We start from the raw sequence: 20,370 nt of genomic DNA, 5'->3' as shown, positions 1-20,370 counted from the left end.
TTGGGTCAAATTTTGGGGAATTTTTGGATTCCCGGATGGGATTTGAGGGAATTTTGGTCGATTTTGGGGTCCCGGCGGGATTTTGGTGAATTTTAGGATCCCGGGTGGGATTTTGAGGGAATTTTGGTCGATTTTGGGATCTCTGGGTGGGATTTTGGTGAATTTTGGGGTCCCCGGGGGAATTTTGGGGTCAAATTTTGGGGAATTTTGGATTCCCGGGTGGGATTTTGGGGGATTTTGGCCGATTTTGGGATCTCTGGGTGGAATTTTGATCAATTTTGGGGTCCCGGGTGGGATTTTGAGGGAATTTGGCCGATTTTGGGATTCCCGGGTGGGATTTTGGTGAATTTTGGGGTCCCGGGGGAATTTTGGGGTCAAATTTGGGGGAATTTTGGCCGATTTTGGGATCTCTGGGTGAATTTGATCAATTTTGGGGTTCCCGGGTGGGATTTTTGGGAAATTTTGGGGATTTTGGTGAATTTTGGGATTCCCGGGTGGGATTTTGGGGAATTTTGGTCGATTTTGGATTCCCGAGTGGGATTTTGGGGAATTTTTGGTCAATTTTGGATTCCGGGTTGGATTTTGGGGTCAAATTTTGGGGGGATTTTGGGATTCCCGGTGGGATTTGGGGGGGAATTTTTGGGATTCCCGGGTGGGATTTTGGGGGAATTTTGGGGGAATTTTGGGATTCCCGGTGGGATTTTGGGGGATTTTGTCAATTTTGGGGTTCCCGGGTTGGATTTTGGGGTCTTTGGGGTAGTGGGGGTGTGGGATTTGGTGTCGCTGCCCCTCCCCCACTCCTCCCCTCCCCCCCCATCCAGACGCTCCAGTTACGTCATCACCACGCGCGTCCACTGGGGGGGCGCCGTGAGTACCCACAATGCACCGCGCGGGGGGGGAAATTTGGGGGATTTTTGGGAAATTTTGGGGCGAATTTGGGGCTTTTTTGGGGTTTCGGGAGGGAATTTGGTGTTTCCGGGAGGTTTTGGGTTTTGGGGGAGAATTTCAGACGAATTTTGATTTTGGGCGGAATTTTGGGGTGAATTTGGGATTTTTGGGGTGTAAATTTTCATTTTTGGGGTGGATTTGGGAATTTTGGGGTCGATTTTTGTTAATTTTGGTTGAATTTTGAAATTTTGGGGTCAATTTTGGGATTTTTGGGGTCAATTTTGGATTTTTTGGCGTCAATTTTGGGATTTTTGGGTCGATTTTGGGATTTTTTGGGGTCAATTTTGGGATTTTGGGGTCAATTTTGGGATTTTTGGGGTTAATTTTGGGATTTTTTTGGGGTCGATTTGGGGTTTTTTGTTCATTGGGGGTTTTTTTGTTCAATTTTGGGATTTTTGGGGTCAATTTTGGGATTTTTTGGGGTCGATTTTGGGATTTTTTTTTTGTGTCAATTTTGGGATTTTTTGGGGTTCAATTTGGGATTTTTGGGGTCAATTTTGGGATTTTTTTTGGGTCGATTTCGGGATTTTTTGGGGGGTCAATTTTAGGATTTTTTGGGGTCAATTTTGGGATTTTTTGGGGTCAATTTTGGGATTTTTTTGGGGGTCAATTTTGGGATTTTTTTGGGGTCAATTTGGGAATTTTTGGGGTCGATTTTGGGATTTTTTGGGTCAATTTTGGGATTTTTTGCCCCCCCAGACCCGACCGGGGCCTCTCCAGGAAGCACCTGCTGGAAGGTGAGGGGGCGTGGCCTGTTGGGGGGCGTGGCCAAGTCGGAGGGGTGGAGCCTGGGTGGGTGTGGTCAGGCTGGGCGTGGCTTTGCCTTCCCAACGCTTTGCATGCCCTTATATGGGCAGATCTGTGGGCGTGGCTTAAATTTGACCACACCCCCGTGTGGGTATCAGAGCTGTGGGTGTGGCAGTGGGCGTGGCCTAACGCTGACCACGCCCCCTCAGGTCTCCGGGGCTCCCTGCGCCGCCTCCAGCTCGATTACGTCGACGTCGTCTTCGCCGGGCCCCGCCCTGGCCCCGCCCACAACGAGGGTGAGGCCACGCCCCCTTCAGACAGGCCCTGCCCCTCCCCCCACGGAGCTCAGGACACGCCCCTTCCCCACTTTAAACCACGCCCACAACCGTGACGTCATCCGAGTCCAGCCACACCCGTATTTGGCCGCGCTCCTTCCCACCAGGCCACGCCTATATTTGTGACGTCATCACCGTCCAACCACACCCATTCGGCTATTCCCTCGCCAGGCCACGCCCCTTTTTTGGCCACGCCCACACTTAAAGTCACAGCGTCCCCAAATGTCCCCAAAATCCCCCCAGGCCACGCCCACATTGGATCCCTCCCTTCCCTAGCACGGTGACCACGCCCATTTAGCCACGCCCCTTTAGCCACGCCCCCTCACGTGCCCCTCCCCCTCCAGGGATGGACCCGACCCTGCGGCTGCTGCGCCTGGAAGGTACCAACAGCAACGGGGGGGGGGGGTGGGACCCCAAAATCGCCCGAAATTCACCCAAAATTGTCCTGATTCACCCCAAAATCACCAAAATCACAAAATTCACCCCAAAATTCACCTAAATCAGCCCAAATCCGCCCGAAATTCACCCAAAATTGTCCGGATTCATCCCAAATTCACCAAAATCCCCCAAAATCACAAAATTCACCCCAAAATTCACCCAAATCAGCCCAAAATCGCCCGAAATTCACCCAAAATTGTCCTGATTCACTCAGAATTCAACAAAATCCCCCCAAAATCACAAAATTCACCCCGAAATTCACCCAAATCAGCCCAAAATCGCCCGAATTTCACCCAAAATTGTCCTGATTCACCCCAAATCCCCCCAAAATCACAAAATTCACCCCAAAATTCACCCAAATCAGTCCAAAATCGCCCAAAATTCACCAAAAATTGTCCGGATTCACCCAAAATTCACCAAAATCCCCCCCAAATCATCTCAATTCACCCCGAAATTCACCCAAATCAGCCCAAAATTGCCCGAAACTCACCCAAAATTCCTCTAAATCACCCCCAAAATCCCCTCAAATTCCTCAAAATCCCCCCAAAATCCCCCAAATTTCCCCTAAAATCCCCAAATTTGCCCCCAAATTGCCCTAAACTCCCCAAAATCCCCCAAATTTCCCCCAAATCCCCCCCAAAATCCCCCAACCTCCCCAAATTTCCCTCAAAATCCCCAAATTTTCCCCCCCAAATCCCCCTGAAATCTCCTCAAATTCCCCCAAACCCCCAAATTTTCCCCAAAATCGCCCCAAAATCCCCAAATTTTCCCCCCAAATTTCCCCCCCAAAATTCCCCTCCCAAATTCCCCCCCAAATCCCCCAAAATCCCTGAAATTTACCCCCCCAAATCCCCAAACACCTCAAAATACCCCCAAAATCCCCCAAATTTCCCCCCAAATCCCCCAAATTCCCCCCAAATCCCCCAAATTTCCCCCAAATTCCCCCAAATTCCCCTCAAATCCCCCCAAATCCCCCAAGTTATCCCCCAAATACCCCCAAATCCCCAAATTTCCCCCCAAAAACCCCAAAATCCCCCAAATCCCCCAAATTCTCCACAAAATCCCCCAAATTTCCCCCCTAATCCCCCAAATTTCCCCCAAATTCCCCCCAAATCCCCCAAATTTCCCCCAAATTCCCCCCAAATCCGCAAAATCCCCCAAATTCCCCCGAAATCCCCAAAATCCCCCAAATTTCCCCCAAACCCCCCCCATTTCCCCCCCACATTAACCCGTCCCTTCCCCCCCCCCGTTTCAGAGTTGGTACGAGCCATGAGTGACGTCATCGAGCAGGGCCTGGCGCTCTATTGGGGCACGGCCGGGGGCGCCCCCGGTGACGTCATGGTAGGCGGGGTCAGCGGGGATAGGGGCGGTGCCGATGACGTCATGGTGGGCGGGGACAGCGGGGAGATTGGCGTGTCGGTGACGTCATGGTGGGCGGGGACAGCGGGAGGAAGGGGGTGACGTCATGGGGGAAAATTGGGGAGATTTGGGAGATTTGGGGACATTTTTGGGGGGTGGGACAGGTGTCACTCACAGGTGTCACTCACCTGTCACTCACCTGTCACTCACCTGTCACTCAGGTGTCACTCACCTGTCACTCACCTGTCACTCACCTGTCACTCACCTGTCACTCAGGTGTCACTCAGGTGTCACTCACCTGTCACTCACCTGTCCCTCACAGGTGTCACTCAGGTGTCACTCACCTGTCACTCACACCTGTCACTCACCTGTCACTCACAGGTGTCACTCACCTGTCACTCACCTGTCACTCACCTGTCACTCAGGTGTCACTCACCTGTCACTCACCTGTCACTCACCTGTCACTCACCTGTCACTCAGGTGTCACTCACAGCTGTCACTCACCTGTCACTCACCTGTCACTCAGGTGTCACTCAGGTGTCACTCAGGTGTCACTCACAGGTGTCACTCACCTGTCACTCAGCTGTCACTCACCTGTCACTCATCTGTCACTCAGGTGTCACTCAGGTGTCACTCACCTGTCACTCAGGTGTCACTCAGGTGTCACTCAGGTGTTACTCACCTGTCACTCAGGTGTCACTCACCTGTCACTCACCTGTCACTCAGGTGTCACTCAGGTGTCACTCAGGTGTTACTCACCTGTCACTCACCTGTCACTCAGGTGTCACTCAGGTGTCACTCAGGTGTCACTCAGGTGTCACTCACCTGTCACTCACCTGTCACTCAGGTGTCACTCACCTGTCACTCACCTGTCACTCAGGTGTCACTCACCTGTCACTCAGGTGTCACTCAGGTGTCACTCACCTGTCACTCACCTGTCACTCAGGTGTCACTCAGGTGTCACTCAGGTGTCACTCACCTGTCACTCACCTGTCACTCACCTGTCACTCACCTGTCACTCAGGTGTCACTCAGGTGTCACTCACCTGTCACTCAGGTGTCACTCACAGGTGTCACTCACCTGTCACTCACCTGTCACTCAGGTGTCACTCACCTGTCACTCACCTGTCACTCACCTGTCAGGTGTCACTCACCTGTCACTCAGGTGTCACTCACCTGTCACTCACCTGTCACTCACCTGTCAGGTGTCACTCACCTGTCACTCAGGTGTCACTCAGGTGTCACTCACCTGTCACTCACACCTGTCACTCAGGTGTCACTCAGGTGTCACTCACCTGTCACTCAGGTGTCACTCAGGTGTCACTCACCTGTCACTCAGGTGTCACTCACAGGTGTCACTCACCTGTCACTCACCTGTCACTCAGGTGTCACTCACCTGTCACTCACCTGTCACTCAGGTGTCACTCAGGTGTCACTCACCTGTCACTCACCTGTCACTCACCTGTCACTCACCTGTCACTCAGCTGTCACTCAGGTGTCACTCACCTGTCACTCAGGTGTCACTCACCTGTCACTCACCTGTCACTCAGGTGTCACTCAGGTGTCACTCACCTGTCACTCACCTGTCACTCAGGTGTCACTCAGGTGTCACTCACCTGTCACTCACCTGTCCCTCACCTGTCACTCACCTGTCACTCACCTGTCACTCACCTGTCCCTCACCTGTCACTCACCTGTCCCTCACCTGTCACTCACCTGTCACTCAGGTGTCACTCAGGTGTCACTCACCTGTCACTCACCTGTCCCTCACCTGTCACTCACCTGTCACTCACCTGTCACTCAGGTGTCACTCACCTGTCACTCACCTGTCCCTCACCTGTCACTCACCTGTCACTCACCTGTCACTCAGGTGTCACTCACCTGTCACTCACCTGTCCCTCACCTGTCACTCAGGTGTCACTCAGGTGTCACTCAGGTGTCACTCACCTGTCACTCAGGTGTCACTCACCTGTCACTCAGGTGTCACTCACCTGTCCCTCACCTGTCACTCACCTGTCCCTCACCTGTCACTCACCTGTCACTCACCTGTCACTCACCTGTCACTCAGGTGTCACTCACCTGTCACTCACCTGTCACTCACCTGTCACTCAGGTGTCACTCACCTGTCACTCACCTGTCACTCACCTGTCACTCAGGTGTCACTCACCTGTCACTCACCTGTCACTCAGGTGTCACTCACCTGTCCCTCACCTGTCACTCACACCTGTCACTCACCTGTCACTCACCTGTCACTCACCTGTCACTCACCTGTCACTCACCTGTCACTCAGGTGTCACTCACCTGTCACTCACCTGTCACTCAGGTGTCACTCACCTGTCACTCACCTGTCACTCACCTGTCACTCACCTGTCACTCACCTGTCACTCAGGTGTCACTCAGGTGTCACTCACCTGTCACTCACCTGTCACTCACCTGTCACTCACCTGTCACTCAGGTGTCACTCACCTGTCACTCACACCTGTCACTCATCTGTCACTCACCTGTCACTCACCTGTCCCTCACCTGTCACTCACCTGTCACTCACCTGTCACTCACCTGTCACTCAGGTGTCACTCACCTGTCACTCACCTGTCACTCACCTGTCACTCAGGTGTCACTCACCTGTCACTCACCTGTCACTCACCTGTCACTCAGGTGTCACTCACCTGTCACTCAGGTGTCACTCAGGTGTCACTCACCTGTCACTCACCTGTCACTCACCTGTCACTCAGGTGTCACTCACCTGTCCCTCACCTGTCACTCACCTGTCACTCACCTGTCACTCACCTGTCCCTCACCTGTCACTCACCTGTCACTCACCTGTCACTCACCTGTCACTCAGGTGTCACTCACCTGTCACTCACCTGTCACTCAGGTGTCACTCACCTGTCACTCACCTGTCACTCAGGTGTCACTCAGGTGTCACTCACCTGTCCCTCACCTGTCACTCACCTGTCACTCACCTGTCACTCAGGTGTCACTCACCTGTCACTCACCTGTCACTCAGGTGTCACTCACCTGTCACTCACCTGTCACTCAGGTGTCACTCAGGTGTCACTCACCTGTCACTCACCTGTCACTCACCTGTCACTCAGGTGTCACTCACCTGTCACTCACCTGTCACTCAGGTGTCACTCAGGTGTCACTCACCTGTCACTCACCTGTCACTCACCTGTCACTCAGGTGTCACTCACACCTGTCCCTCACCTGTCCCCTCCCCCAGGACACCTTTGCCGTGGCGCGTCAGCTCAACCTGGCGGCTCCCGTGTGCCAGTGGGCGGAGCTTCCGCCGGAGCCACGCCTCTTCCGCCACCTCGGTATGGGCGGGGCCAATAAAAAGGGGCGGGGTCAATAAAAAGGGGCGGGGCAGTAGAAGGGATAACTACAAAGGGGGCGTGGCCACAACAAAGGGGTGGGGACAAAGGGGCATAACCAGTGGGTGTGGCCTTATAAGGGGGCGTGGCCAATTGGGTGCATCCAGCTGATTGGTTGAGTGATGGGAAGGGCGTGGCCAAGGGTAAAAGGGGGTGGGACCAATACTGTCGGGTTGGAACTGAGGGGGCGTGGCCACATGGAGGGGGTGTGGCTAAAGAGGTGTGGCCAAACAGGGAGGGGCTTGTGGGCGGGGCTATGAGGGCAAAAGGAGGTGTGGTTAAGGATGGGGGTGTGGCCTTTGGGCAAAGAGGTGGGGCAGGAAGATGTAGTGGGCGTGGCTAAATCAGGGGCGTGGCCCTGAGGGCCTAAAGGGTGGGGTTAAGAGCTGGGGGCGTGGCCTTTAGATAAGGGGCGTGGTTATGGAATGTGGATTTGGACTTTTTTGCTAAATGGGCGTGGCTACGGGTTGGGGCGTGGCCTTTTGTGCAAAGTGGGCGTGGCTAAGCGGCTCTGCGGTGGTGTGGGCGTGGCCTCGAGGATGATTTGGGGGCTCGGGGGCGGTTCCCGAGGTGACCCCGCCCCCCGTGTCCCCAAGGGCTGGGCGCGGTCACGTGGTCCCCGCTGGGCCCCGCCCCCGATGAGGAGACGCCCGGGAACGGCGCGGCCAAGGTGACACCGGGACGGCGCGGGGTCCCCAACGTCCCCACGGGGTCCCCAACGTCCCCTCAGTGTCCCCAATGTCCCCAAATGTCCCCAAAATGTCCCCAATGTCCCCAAATGTCCCCAATGTCCCCAATGTCCCCAAATGTCCCCAAATGTCCCCAATGTCCCCAAATGTCCCCAAAATGTCCCCAATGTCCCCAAATGTCCCCAAATGTCCCCAATGTCCCCAAATGTCCCCTCGGTGTCCCCAAAATGTCCCCAAAATGTCCCCCCAACGTCCCCAATGTCCCCATAAATGCCACAAATGTCCCCAAATGTCCCCAAAGTCTCCCCGGTGTCCCCCCAATGTCCCAATCCCCCCAAAAACCCCAAAACTCCCAAAACCCTCAAAACCCTCAAAAAAACCCAAAACGCCCCAAAAAACCCCAAAACCCTCAAAAACCCTAAATCCCCCAAAAAACCGCAAAAAACCCAAAAACCCCCAAAACTCCCCAAAATCCCCCCAAAAGCCCCAAAAAATGTCCCCTCTCTAATGTCCCCTCTCTAATGTCCCCTCTCTAATGTCCCCTCTCTGATGTCCCCTCTCTAATGTCCCCTCTCTAATGTCCCCTCTCTAATGTCCCCTCTCTGATGTCCCCTCTCTAATGTCCCCTCTCTAATGTCCCCTCTCTAATGTCCCCTCTCTGATGTCCCCTCTCTAATGTCCCCTCTCTAATGTCCCCTCTCTGATGTCCCCTCTCTCTGTCCCCTCTCTGTCCCCTCTCTAATGTCCCCATTAATGTCCCCTCTGTGTCCCCATTAATGTCCCCTCTCTAATGTCCCCTCTCTGTCCCCTCACTGTCCCCAATGTCCCCTCTCTGATGTCCCCTCTCTGATGTCCCCTCACTGTCCCCTCTCTGTCCCCAATGTCCCCATTAATGTCCCTTCTCTAATGTCCCCAATGTCCCCTCTCTAATGTCCCCTCTCTGTCCCCATTAATGTCCCGTCTCCAATGTCCCCATTAATGTCCCCTCTCCAATGTCCCCTCTCTAATGTCCCCTCTCTGTCCCCATTAATGTCCCCTCTCCAATGTCCCCTCTCCAATGTCCCCTCTCTAATGTCCCCTCTCTGTCCCCAATGTCCCCATTAATGTCCCCAATGTCCCCATTAATGTCCCCTCGCTGTCCCCTCTCTAATGTCCCCTCTCTGTCCCCATTACTGTCCCCTCTCCAATGTCCCCATTAATGTCCCCTCTCTGTCCCCAATGTCCCCATTAATGTCCCCATTAATGTCCCCATTAATGTCCCCTCTCTAATGTCCCCAATGTCCCCTCTCTGATGTCCCCATTAATGTCCCCTCTCTGTCCCCTCTCTCTGTCCCCTCTCTGTCCCCTCCCTCTGTCCCCTCTCTAATGTCCCCAATGTCCCCATTAATGTCCCCTCTCTCTGTCCCCTCTGTGTCCCCAGGCCGGGTCCCCGTCCCCTCTGGCCCGGGCGCGGCTGCAGCCGCTGGCGCAGAGGTTGGGCTGCTCCGAGAGACAGCTGGGCATCGGTGAGGGACGGACAGACGGACTGACTGACAGGGGGACTGACTGACAGAGAGACTGACAGACAGGGGCTGCTCCGAGAGACAGCTGGGCATCGGTGAGGGACGGACAGACGGACGGACAGGGGGACAGACTGACAGACTGACTGACAGACAGGGGCTGCTCCGAGAGACAGCTGGGCATCGGTGAGGGACAGACGGACTGACGGACAGACGGACAGACAGGGGGACAGGCTGACAAACTGACAGGGGCTGCTCCGAGAGACAGCTGGGCATCGGTGAGGGACGGACGGACAGACTGACTGACTGACTGACAGACTGACTGACAGACAGAGAGACTGAGAGACAGCTGGGCATCGGTGAGGGACGGACAGACGGACAGACAGACTGACTGACAGGGGCTGCTCCGAGAGACAGCTGGGCATCGGTGAGGGACAGACAGACTGACAGGGGGACAGGGGCTGCTCCGAGAGACAGCTGGGCATCGGTGAGGGACGGACGGACAGACAGACTGACAGACAGGGGGACTGACTGACTGACAGACAGGGGCTGCTCCGAGAGACAGCTGGGCATCGGTGAGGGACGGACAGACGGACTGACAGACTGACAGACAGGGGGACTGACTGACTGACAGACAGGGGCTGCTCCGAGAGACAGCTGGGCATCGGTGAGGGACGGACAGACGGACTGACGGACAGGGGGACACACAGACTGACTGACTGACAGGGGCTGCTCCGAGAGACAGCTGGGCATCGGTGAGGGACGGACGGACATGGGACAGACAGACAGACAGACTGACTGACAGGGGCTGCTCCGAGAGACAGCTGGGCATCGGTGAGGGACGGACAGACGGACTGACGGACAGGGGGACACACAGACTGACTGACTGACAGGGGCTGCTCCGAGAGACAGCTGGGCATCGGTGAGGGACGGACGGACAGACAGACAGGGGGACTGACAGGGGGACAGACAGAGAGACAGAGAGACAGCTGGGCATCGGTGAGGGACAGACGGACAGACTGACTGACAGACTGACTGACAGACAGACAGGGGCTGCTCCGAGAGACAGCTGGGCATCGGTGAGGGACGGACAGACAGACAGGGGACAGACTGACTGACAGACTGACAGACAGGGGCTGCTCCGAGAGACAGCTGGGCATCGGTGAGGGACGGATGGACAGGGGACAGACAGACGGACAGACTGACTGACTGACAGAGAGACAGAGAGACAGCTGGGCATCGGTGAGGGACGGACAGACGGACAGACAGACAGACTGACTGACAGGGGGACAGGGGCTGCTCCGAGAGACAGCTGGGCATCGGTGAGGGACGGACAGACGGACAGACTGACTGACAGACTGACTGACTGACAGCTGGGCATCGGTGAGGGACGGACAGACGGACAGACTGACTGACTGACAGACTGACAGACAGCTGGGCATCGGTGAGGGACAGACGGACAGACAGACTGACAGGGGGACAGACAGACTGACAGACAGACAGAGAGACAGCTGGGCATCGGTGAGGGACGGACGGACATGGGACAGACAGACAGACTGACAGACAGACAGAGAGACAGCTGGGCATCGGTGAGGGACAGACGGACGGACAGATGGACAGACTGACTGACAGACTGACTGACAGAGAGACAGCTGGGCATCGGTGAGGGACGGACAGACGGACAGATGGACAGACTGACTGACAGACTGACTGACAGAGAGACAGCTGGGCATCGGTGAGGGACAGACAGACGGACAGGGGACAGACAGGGGGACAGACAGACAGACGGGGACAGACAGACAGACTGACAGACTGACAGACAGACAGGGGCTGCTCCGAGAGACAGCTGGGCATCGGTGAGGGACGGACAGACGGACAGACAGACTGACAGACTGACTGACTGACAGAGAGACAGCTGGGCATCGGTGAGGGACGGACAGACGGACAGGGGGACAGACAGACTGACTGACAGACACGGGCTGCTCCGAGAGACAGCTGGGCATCGGTGAGGGACGGACAGACGGACTGACAGACTGACTGACAGAGAGACAGAGAGACAGCTGGGCATCGGTGAGGGACAGACGGACAGACAGACAGACATGGGGACAGACAGACTGACAGACAGAGAGACAGCTGGGCATCGGTGAGGGACAGACGGACTGACAGACTGACAGACAGGGGGACTGACTGACTGACAGACAGGGGCTGCTCCGAGAGACAGCTGGGCATCGGTGAGGGACGGACGGACAGACAGGGGGACTGACGGGGGACAGACAGAGAGACAGAGAGACAGCTGGGCATCGGTGAGGGACAGACGGACAGACTGACTGACAGACTGACTGACAGACAGACAGGGGCTGCTCCGAGAGACAGCTGGGCATCGGTGAGGGACGGACAGACAGACGGACAGGGGGACAGACAGAGAGACAGAGAGACAGCTGGGCATCGGTGAGGGACGGACAGACGGACATGGGGACAGACTGACTGACAGACAGACTGACAGGGGCTGCTCCGAGAGACAGCTGGGCATCGGTGAGGGACAGACAGACAGACAGACAGACTGACTGACTGACAGACTGACAGGGGACAGAGAGACAGAGAGACAGCTGGGCATCGGTGAGGGACGGACAGACGGACAGACTGACTGACAGACTGACTGACTGACAGCTGGGCATCGGTGAGGGACGGACAGACGGACAGACTGACTGACAGACTGACTGACAGCTGGGCATCGGTGAGGGACAGACTGACAGAGAGACAGACAGACTGACAGACTGACTGACAGGGGCTGCTCCGAGAGACAGCTGGGCATCGGTGAGGGACAGACGGACATGGGGACATCATTGGGTCACTCTTGGGGACATTGGGGACAGCGCTGGGGACACCGGGGGGCTGGGGACAGGCAGGTGACACAGAGGGGACATTGGTGGGGTGGGTGACACAGGGTGGGTGACACAGGGTGGGTGACACAGGGGTGACATTGGTGGGGTGGCTGACCCTGAGGTGACACGGGGGTGGCACTGTCATTGTCCCTGTCCCTGTCCCTGTCCCCAGCGTGGTCCCTGCGCTCCGAGGGCGTTGGGGGTGACACAGGGGTGACATTGATGGGGTGGGTGACACAGAGTGGGTGACACTGGGGTGACCCTGAGGTGACACTGAGGTGGCACTGAGGTGTCACTGTCACTGTCACTGTCCCTGTCCCTGTCCCCAGCGTGGTCGCTGCGCTCCGAGGGCATTGGGGGTGACACAGGGGTGACATTGATGGGGTGGGTGGCACTGAGGTGGCACTGCCATTGTCCCTGTCCCCAGCGTGGTCCCTGCGCTCGGAGGGCATTGGGGGTGACACAGGGGTGGCACTGGGGTGACATTGATGGGGTGGGTGACCCTGAGGTGACACAGGGGTGGCACAGGGGTGGCACTGAGGTGGCACTGTCCCTGTCCCCAGCGTGGTCCCTGCGCTCTGAGGGTGTTGGGGGTGACATTGATGGGGTGGGTGACACAGGGGTGACACAGGGTGACATTGGGGTGACACTGAGGTGGCCCTGTCATTGTCATTGTCCCCAGCGTGGTCCCTGCGCTCCGAGGGCGTTGGGGGTGACACTGGGGTGACACAGGGGTGACATTGATGGGGTGGGTGACCCTAAGGTGACACAGGGTGACACAGAGGTGGCCCTGAGGTGTCCCTGTCCCTGTCCCCAGCGTGGTCGCTGCGCTCCGAGGGCGTTGGGGGTGACACAGGGGTGACATTGATGGGGTGGGTGACACAGGGGTGACACAGGGGTGACACAGGGGTGACATTGGGGTGACATTGGTGGGGTGGGTGACACAGGGGTGACATTGGGGTGACATTGATGGGGTGGCTGACCCTGAGGTGACCCTGAGGTGGCACTGAGGTGGCACTGTCCCTGTCCCTGTCCCCAGCGTGGTCCCTGTGCTCCGAGGGCGTTGGGGGTGACACAGGGTGGGTGACCCTGAGGTGACCCTGAGGTGGCCCTGAGGTGGCACTGTCCCTGTCCCTGTCCCTGTCCCTGTCCCCAGCGTGGTCGCTGCGCTCCGAGGGCGTTGGGGGCGGGTGACACAGGGGTGACATTGGGGTGACATTGGTGGGGTGGGTGACACAGGGTGACACAGGGGTGACACAGGGTGTCCCTGTCCCTGTCATTGTCCCCAGCGTGGTCCCTGCGCTCCGAGGGCGTTGGGGGTGACATTGATGGGGTGGGTGACACAGGGGTGACACAGAGGTGGCACTGCCATTGTCCCTGTCCCCAGCGTGGTCCCTGCGCTCCGAGGGCGTTGGGGGTGACACTGGGGTGACATTGGTGGGGTGGCTGACACTGAGGTGGCCCTGAGGTGACACTGGGGTGACACTGAGGTGGCACTGTCCCTGTCATTGTCCCTGTCATTGTCCCCAGCGTGGTCGCTGCGCTCCGAGGGCGTTGGGGGTGACATGGGTGGGGTGGGTGGCACTGAGGTGACACTGGGGTGACACAGGGGTGGCATTGATGGGGTGGCTGACCCTGAGGTGACCCTGAGGTGACCCTGAGGTGACCCTGAGGTGGCACTGAGGTGGCACTGTCATTGTCCCCAGCGTGGTCGCTGCGCTCCGAGGGCGTTGGGGGTGACACAGGGGTGGCATTGATGGGGGTGGGTGACACAGGGTGGGTGACACAGGGGTGGCATTGATGGGGTGGCTGACCCTGAGGTGACACGGGGGTGGCACTGAGGTGGCACTGAGGTGGCACTGTCACTGTCCCTGTCATTGTCATTGTCCCCAGCGTGGTCCCTGCGCTCCGAGGGCGTTGGGGGTGACATTGATGGGGCGGGTGACACAGGGTGGGTGACATTGGGGTGACACAGGGGTGACATTGATGGGGTGGGTTACACAGAGGTGACACAGAGGTGACACAGGGTGACACAGGGGTGACACAGAGGTGGCACTGCCATTGTCCCTGTCCCCAGCGTGGTCCCTGCGCTCCGAGGGCGTTGGAGGAGACACAGGGTGGGTGACACAGGGTGGGTGACACAGGGGTGACACAGGGGTGGCACTGTCACTGTCCCTGTCACTGTCCCTGTCCCTGTCATTGTCCCTGTCCCCAGCGTGGTCGCTGCGCTCGGAGGGCGTTGGGGGCGGGTGACACAGGGGTGACATCGGTGGGGTGGGTGACACAGGGTGACCCTGAGGTGACACTGAGGTGTCCCTGTCCCTGTCCCCAGCGTGGTCCCTGCGCTCGGAGGGCGTTGGGGGTGACACAGGGGTGACATTGGGGTGACATTGATGGGGTGGGTGACACAGAGGTGACACAGGGTGACACTGAGGTGGCCCTGAGGTGACACTGTCATTGTCCCCAGCGTGGTCGCTGCGCTCGGAGGGCGTTGGGGGTGACACAGGGGTGACATTGGTGGGGTGGCTGACCCTGAGGTGACCCTGAGGTGACCCTGAGGTGGCCCTGTCCCTGTCCCTGTCCCCAGCGTGGTCCCTGCGCTCCGAGGGCGTTGGGGGTGGGTGACACAGGGTGGGTGACCCTGAGGTGGCACTGAGGTGGCACTGTCCCTGTCACTGTCCCTGTCATTGTCCCTGTCATTGTCCCCAGCGTGGTCGCTGCGCTCCGAGGGCGTTGGGGGTGACATGGGTGGGGTGGGTGGCACTGAGGTGACACAGGGGTGACACAGGGGTGACATTGATGGGGTGGCTGACCCTGAGGTGACCCTGAGGTGACACTGAGGTGGCCCTGTCACTGTCATTGTCCCCAGCGTGGTCCCTGCGCTCCGAGGGCGTTGGGGGCGGGTGACACAGGGCGGGTGACACAGGGGTGACATTGGGGTGACATTGGTGGGGTGGGTGACACAGGGTGACACAGGGTGACACAGAGGTGGCCCTGTCATTGTCATTGTCCCCAGCGTGGTCCCTGCGCTCCGAGGGTGTTGGGGGTGACATTGATGGGGTGGGTGACACTGAGGTGGCCCTGAGGTGACACCAGGTGACACAGGGTGACACTGTCCTTGTCCCCAGCGTGGTCCCTGCGCTCGGAGGGCGTCAGCTCCGTCCTGCTGGGGGCCCCGACCCCGCGGGGGCTGCGGGAGCTGCTGCAGGCGCTGCAGGTGGGGGGGGCGGGGAGAATTGGGGGGAAATCGGGAAAATTGGGGGGATTTGGGGAGAATTGGGATGAAATTGGGGAGAATTGGGGGGAAATTGGGAAAATTGGGGGGAAATTGGGGGGATTTGGGGGGAAAATTGGGATGAAATTGGGAAAATTGGGGGGTTTGGGGGGAAATTGGGGAGAATTGGGGGGATTTGGGGGGAAATTGGGGGGATTTGGGATGAAATTGGGGAGATTTGGGGAAAATTGGGGAAAATTGGGGAGATTTGGAGGAGATTTGGGGGGATTTGGGAAAATTGGGGGGATTTAGGGAAAAATTGGGATGAAATTGGGGAGATTTGGGGGGATTTGGGGAGAATTGGGGGGAAACTGGGGAGAACTAGGGGAAATTTGGGGAAATTTGGGGGATTGGGGAAAATTTGGGGGGATTTGGGGGAAGACCAGGGGGATTTGGGGGAAAATTGGGGGGATTTGGGGAAATTTGGGGGGATTAGGGGAAAATTGGGGGGTTTGGAGGAGATTTGGGGGGGATTCGGGTAAAACTGGGGGGGATTGGGGGAAAAATTGGGGGGATTTGGGGAAATTTGGGGGGATTTGGGGGGAATTTGGGGGGAATTTGGGAAAATTGAGGGGATTTGGGGGGAAATTTGGGGGGATTTGGGGGGAAAATTGGGGGGATTTGGGGGGGAAATTGGGGGGATTTGGGGGGGATTTGGGGAAAATTGGGATGAAACTGGAGAGATTTGGGGGAAATTTGGGTAAAACTGGGGGGATTTGGGGGGAAATTGGGGAAATTTTGGGGGGATTTGGGGGAAAATTGGGGGGATTTGGGGAGAATTGGGGGAAATTGGGGGGAAATTGGGAAATTTGGGGAGAAATTGGGAAAATTGGGGGGATTTGGGAAAACTGGGGGGATTTGGGGAGAATTGGGATGAAATTGGGGAGATCTGGGGGATAATTGGGAAAATTGGGGGATTTTGGGGGGAAATTGGGAAAATTGGGATGAAACTGGGGGGATTTGGGGGGAAAATTGGGGGGATTTGGGGGAGATTTGGGGAAAATTGGGGGATTTGGGGGGAAATTGGGAAAATTGGGGGATTTGGGGGAAATTGGGATGGAATTGGGGAGATTTGGGGGGATTTGGGGGAGAATTGGGGGGATTTGGGGAGAATTGGGGGGATTTGGGGAGATTTGGGGAGAATTGGGGGGATTTGGGGAGAATTGGAGAGATTTGGGGAAAATTGGGGAGATTTGGAGGAGATTTGGGGGGAAATTGGGGGAAAATTGGGGAATTTGGGGAGAATTGGGATGAAACTGGGGAGATTTGGGGGGATTTGGGGAGAATTGGGGGGAAACTGGGGAGAACTAGGGGAAATTTGGGGAAATTTGGGGGATTGGGGAAAATTTGGGGGGATTTGGGGGAAGACCAGGGGGATTTGGGGGAAAATTGGGGGGATTTGGGGAAATTTGGGGGGATTAGGGGAAAATTGGGGGGGTTTGGAGGAGATTTGGGGGGGATTCGGGTAAAACTGGGGGGGATTGGGGGAAAAATTGGGGGGATTTGGGGAAATTTGGGGGGATTTGGGGGGAATTTGGGGGGAATTTGGGAAAATTGAGGGGATTTGGGGGGAAATTTGGGGGGATTTGGGGGGAAAATTGGGGGGATTTGGGGGGGAAATTGGGGGGATTTGGGGGGGATTTGGGGAAAATTGGGATGAAACTGGAGAGATTTGGGGGAAATTTGGGTAAAACTGGGGGGATTTGGGGGGAAATTGGGGAAATTTTGGGGGGATTTGGGGAAAATTGGGGGGATTTGGGGAAAATTGGGGGGAAATTGGGAAAATTGGGGGGATTTGGGGAGAATTGGGGGATTTGGGGAAAATTGGGGGGGGATTTGGGGGAAATTGGGAAATTTGGGGGGAAATTGGGAAAATTGGGGGGATTTGGGAAAACTGGGGGGATTTGGGGAGAATTGGGATGAAATTGGGGAGATCTGGGGGGAAATTGGGAAAATTGGGGGGATTTTGGGGGAAAATTGGGATGAAATTGGGAAATTTGGGGGGTTTGGGGGGAAATTGGGGAGAATTGGGGGATTTGGGAAAATTGGGGGGGATTTGGGGTGAAAATTGGGGGGAAATTGGGAAAATTGGGGGGAAAATTGGGGGGATTTGGGATGAAATTGGGGAGATTTGGGAGGATTTGGAGGAGATTTGGGGGGGATTTGGGGAAAATTGGGGGGAATTGGGAAAAATTGGGGGGATTTGGGAGAATTGGGGGGATTTGGGGGGAAATTGGGAAAATTGGGGGGAATTGGGGGGGAAAATTGCGATGAAATTGGGGAGATTTGGGGGAATTTGGGGGGAAATTGGGGGGATTTGGGGAGAATTGGGATGAAATTGGGGAGATTTGGGGGGATTTGGGGAGAATTGGGGGGAAATTGGGAAAATTGGGGGGATTTGGGAAAATTGGGGGGGGATTTGGAGGAGATTTGGGGGGGATTCGGGTAAAACTGGGGGGGGATTGGGGGGAAAATTGGGGGGATTTGGGGTGAAATTGGGGAGAATTGGGGGAATTTGGGATAATTGAGGGGATTTGGGGGGAAATTTGGGGGGATTTGGGGGAAATTGGGGAAATTTGGGGGATTTTGGGAAATTTGGGGGGAATTTGGGAAAACTGGGGCAAGATTTGGGGGGATATTAGGGGATTTGGGGGAAATGGGGGGGATTTGGGGAAATTTGGAGGATTTGGAGCATTTGGGGGAAAACTGGGGGGGGATTTGGAGGGGAAGAGGAAGAGATTGGGGGGTCCTGGGACGATTTTTGGGGGGTGGGTTTGGGTTCCATTTCGTAGATTTTGGGGTTTTTGCTCAGATTCTGGGTAAATTTCTGCAGATTTTGGGTTTTTTCGCTCAGATTTAGGTAAATTTTCGCCGATTTTGAGACATTTTTGCCGATTTGGGGGATTTTTTGCTCAGGTTTTGGGTCAATTTCCGCAGATTTCGGGGAAATCCCGGCGGGTTCCGCGTTCCCCTCGCTGATTTTGGGTGGAATTCCCCCGATTTTTCCCAATTTTTCCCGATTTTTCCCCATTTTTCCCCCCAGGTCCTGCCCCGGCTCGGCCCCGCCGCCCTACGCGAGCTCGACCCCCTGCTGGGGGGCGGGGCCTCTCCGTGACCCCGCCCCCTCCGCCGCCTCCCATTGGCTGCTCCCGCATGGCACCGCCCACCCCCCCGCGCGCCTCGGTTCCGCCCCCGCGGGGGCGGAGCCTCTGACAGCAATAACCCCGCCCCTAAAAGGGCGGGGCCAATCAAAGCACAAATCCCGCCCTCCCTCAACCTCGACCAATCGCAGCGCTTCCAGCGAGGGTGTGGCCTGACAGGCCACGCCCCCTTTCACCCCTCCCCCTGCTGTGGGGGGAGGGGAATAAAGTGGCTTTTCCCACGTGGGGGAGGGGCCCGGCCTCGTTTTTGGGGGTTCCCGGCGCTCCCAGTTCATCCCAGTTTGATCCCAGTTTGATCCCAGTTAACCCTAGTTGATCCCAGTTCCCTCCCAGTCCCTCCCAGTCCCATCCCAGTTCCCTCCCAGTCCATCCCAGTTTGATCCCAGTTCCCTCCCAGTCCCTCCCAGTTCCCTCCCAGTTCCCTCCCAGTCTATCCCAGTTTGATCCCAGTTTGATCCCAGTTAACCCCAGTTGATCCCAGTCCCTCCCAGTTTATCCCAGTTCCCTCCCAGTTCCATCCCAGTCCCTCCCAGTTCCCTTCCAGTCCCTCCCAGTTTGATCCCAGTCCCTCCCAGTCCATTCCAGTCTCCCCCAGTCCCTCCCAGTCCCTCCCAGTCCCTCCCAGTCCATCCCAGTCCCCCCCAATCCCCTCCCAGTCCATCCCAGTCCCCCCCAATCCCCTCCCAGTCCATCCCAGTCCCCTCCCAGTCCCCTCCCAGTCCCTCCCAGTCCATCCCAATTCCCCCCCAGTTCCCCCCCAGTCCATCCCAGTCCCTCCCAGTCCCTCCCAGTTCCATCCCAGCGCTCCCCTCCCACCAGAAGGGGCGTGGCTAGAGCTGTCAATCAAAGCCTTTCATTGCCCCGCCCCTGGGGGTGGTCCCGGGGGCGGGGTCAGGGGGGTCACTGGGGTCATTGAGGGGTCAGGGGGGTCACTGGGGCGGTCAGGGGGGGGTCACTGGGGTCCCCAAGGGGGTCCCCAAGGGGGTCCCTGAGGGGGTCCCCAAGGAGGTCCCAGGGGGTCCCTGAGGGGGTCCCCAAGGAGGTCCCAGGGGGTCCCTAAGGGGGTCCCCAAGGAGGTCCCAGGGGGTCCCTGAGGGGGTCCCCAAGGAGGTCCCAGGGGGTCCCTGAGGAGGTCCCCAAGGGGGTCCCAGGGGGTCCCTGAGGGGGTCCCCAAGGAGGTCCCAGGGGGTCCCTGAGGAGGTCCCCAAGGGGGTCCCAGGGGGTCCCTGAGGGGGTCCCCAAGGAGGTCCCAGGGGGGTCCCAGGGGGTCCCTGAGGGGGTCCCCAAGGAGGTCCCAGGGGGTCCCTGAGGGGGTCCCCAAGGAGGTCCCAGGGGGGTCCCAGGGGGTCCCTGAGGGGGTCCCCAAGGAGGTCCCTGGGGGTCCCTGAGGGGGTCCCTGAGGAGGTCCCAGGAGGTCCCTGAGGGGGTCCCCAAGGAGGTCCCAGGGGTCCCAGGGGGTCCCTGAGGGGGTCCCCAAGGAGGTCCCTGGGGGTCCCTGAGGGTGTCCCCAAGGGGGTCCCTAAGAGGGTCCCAGGGGGTCCCCAGGGAGGTCCCAGGGGGTCCCTGAGGGGGTCCCCAAGGAGGTCCCCAAGGGGGTCCCCAAGAGGGTCCCAGGGGGTCCCTGAGGGGGTCCCCAAGGAGGTCCCAGGGGGGTCCCAGGGGGTCC

General features: G+C 57.5%; 1 protein-coding gene across 1 annotated transcript; it reads left to right on the top strand.

The window, feature by feature from the left end:
• Nucleotides 1-821: 821 nt before the first annotated feature.
• On the top strand, nt 822-18,658 carry LOC311166096 (voltage-gated potassium channel subunit beta-3-like; the record flags this gene model as incomplete). Its single annotated transcript, XM_084227573.1, has 9 exons — nt 822-871; nt 1,648-1,740; nt 1,905-1,991; nt 3,724-3,809; nt 7,049-7,142; nt 7,796-7,869; nt 9,309-9,393; nt 15,398-15,486; nt 18,587-18,658. Coding segments are annotated over 9 exons (730 nt in total), but the record flags the coding sequence as incomplete, so codon positions are not given.
• Between the last annotated feature and the right edge of the window lie 1,712 nt (nt 18,659-20,370).

The sequence above is a fragment of the Fringilla coelebs genome (assembly GCF_963513975.1).
Source record: "Fringilla coelebs genome assembly, contig: SCAFFOLD_362, whole genome shotgun sequence".
In the NCBI taxonomy this organism is placed as follows: domain Eukaryota; kingdom Metazoa; phylum Chordata; class Aves; order Passeriformes; family Fringillidae; genus Fringilla; species Fringilla coelebs.
This window is presented reverse-complemented; position numbering and strand designations above follow the sequence as displayed.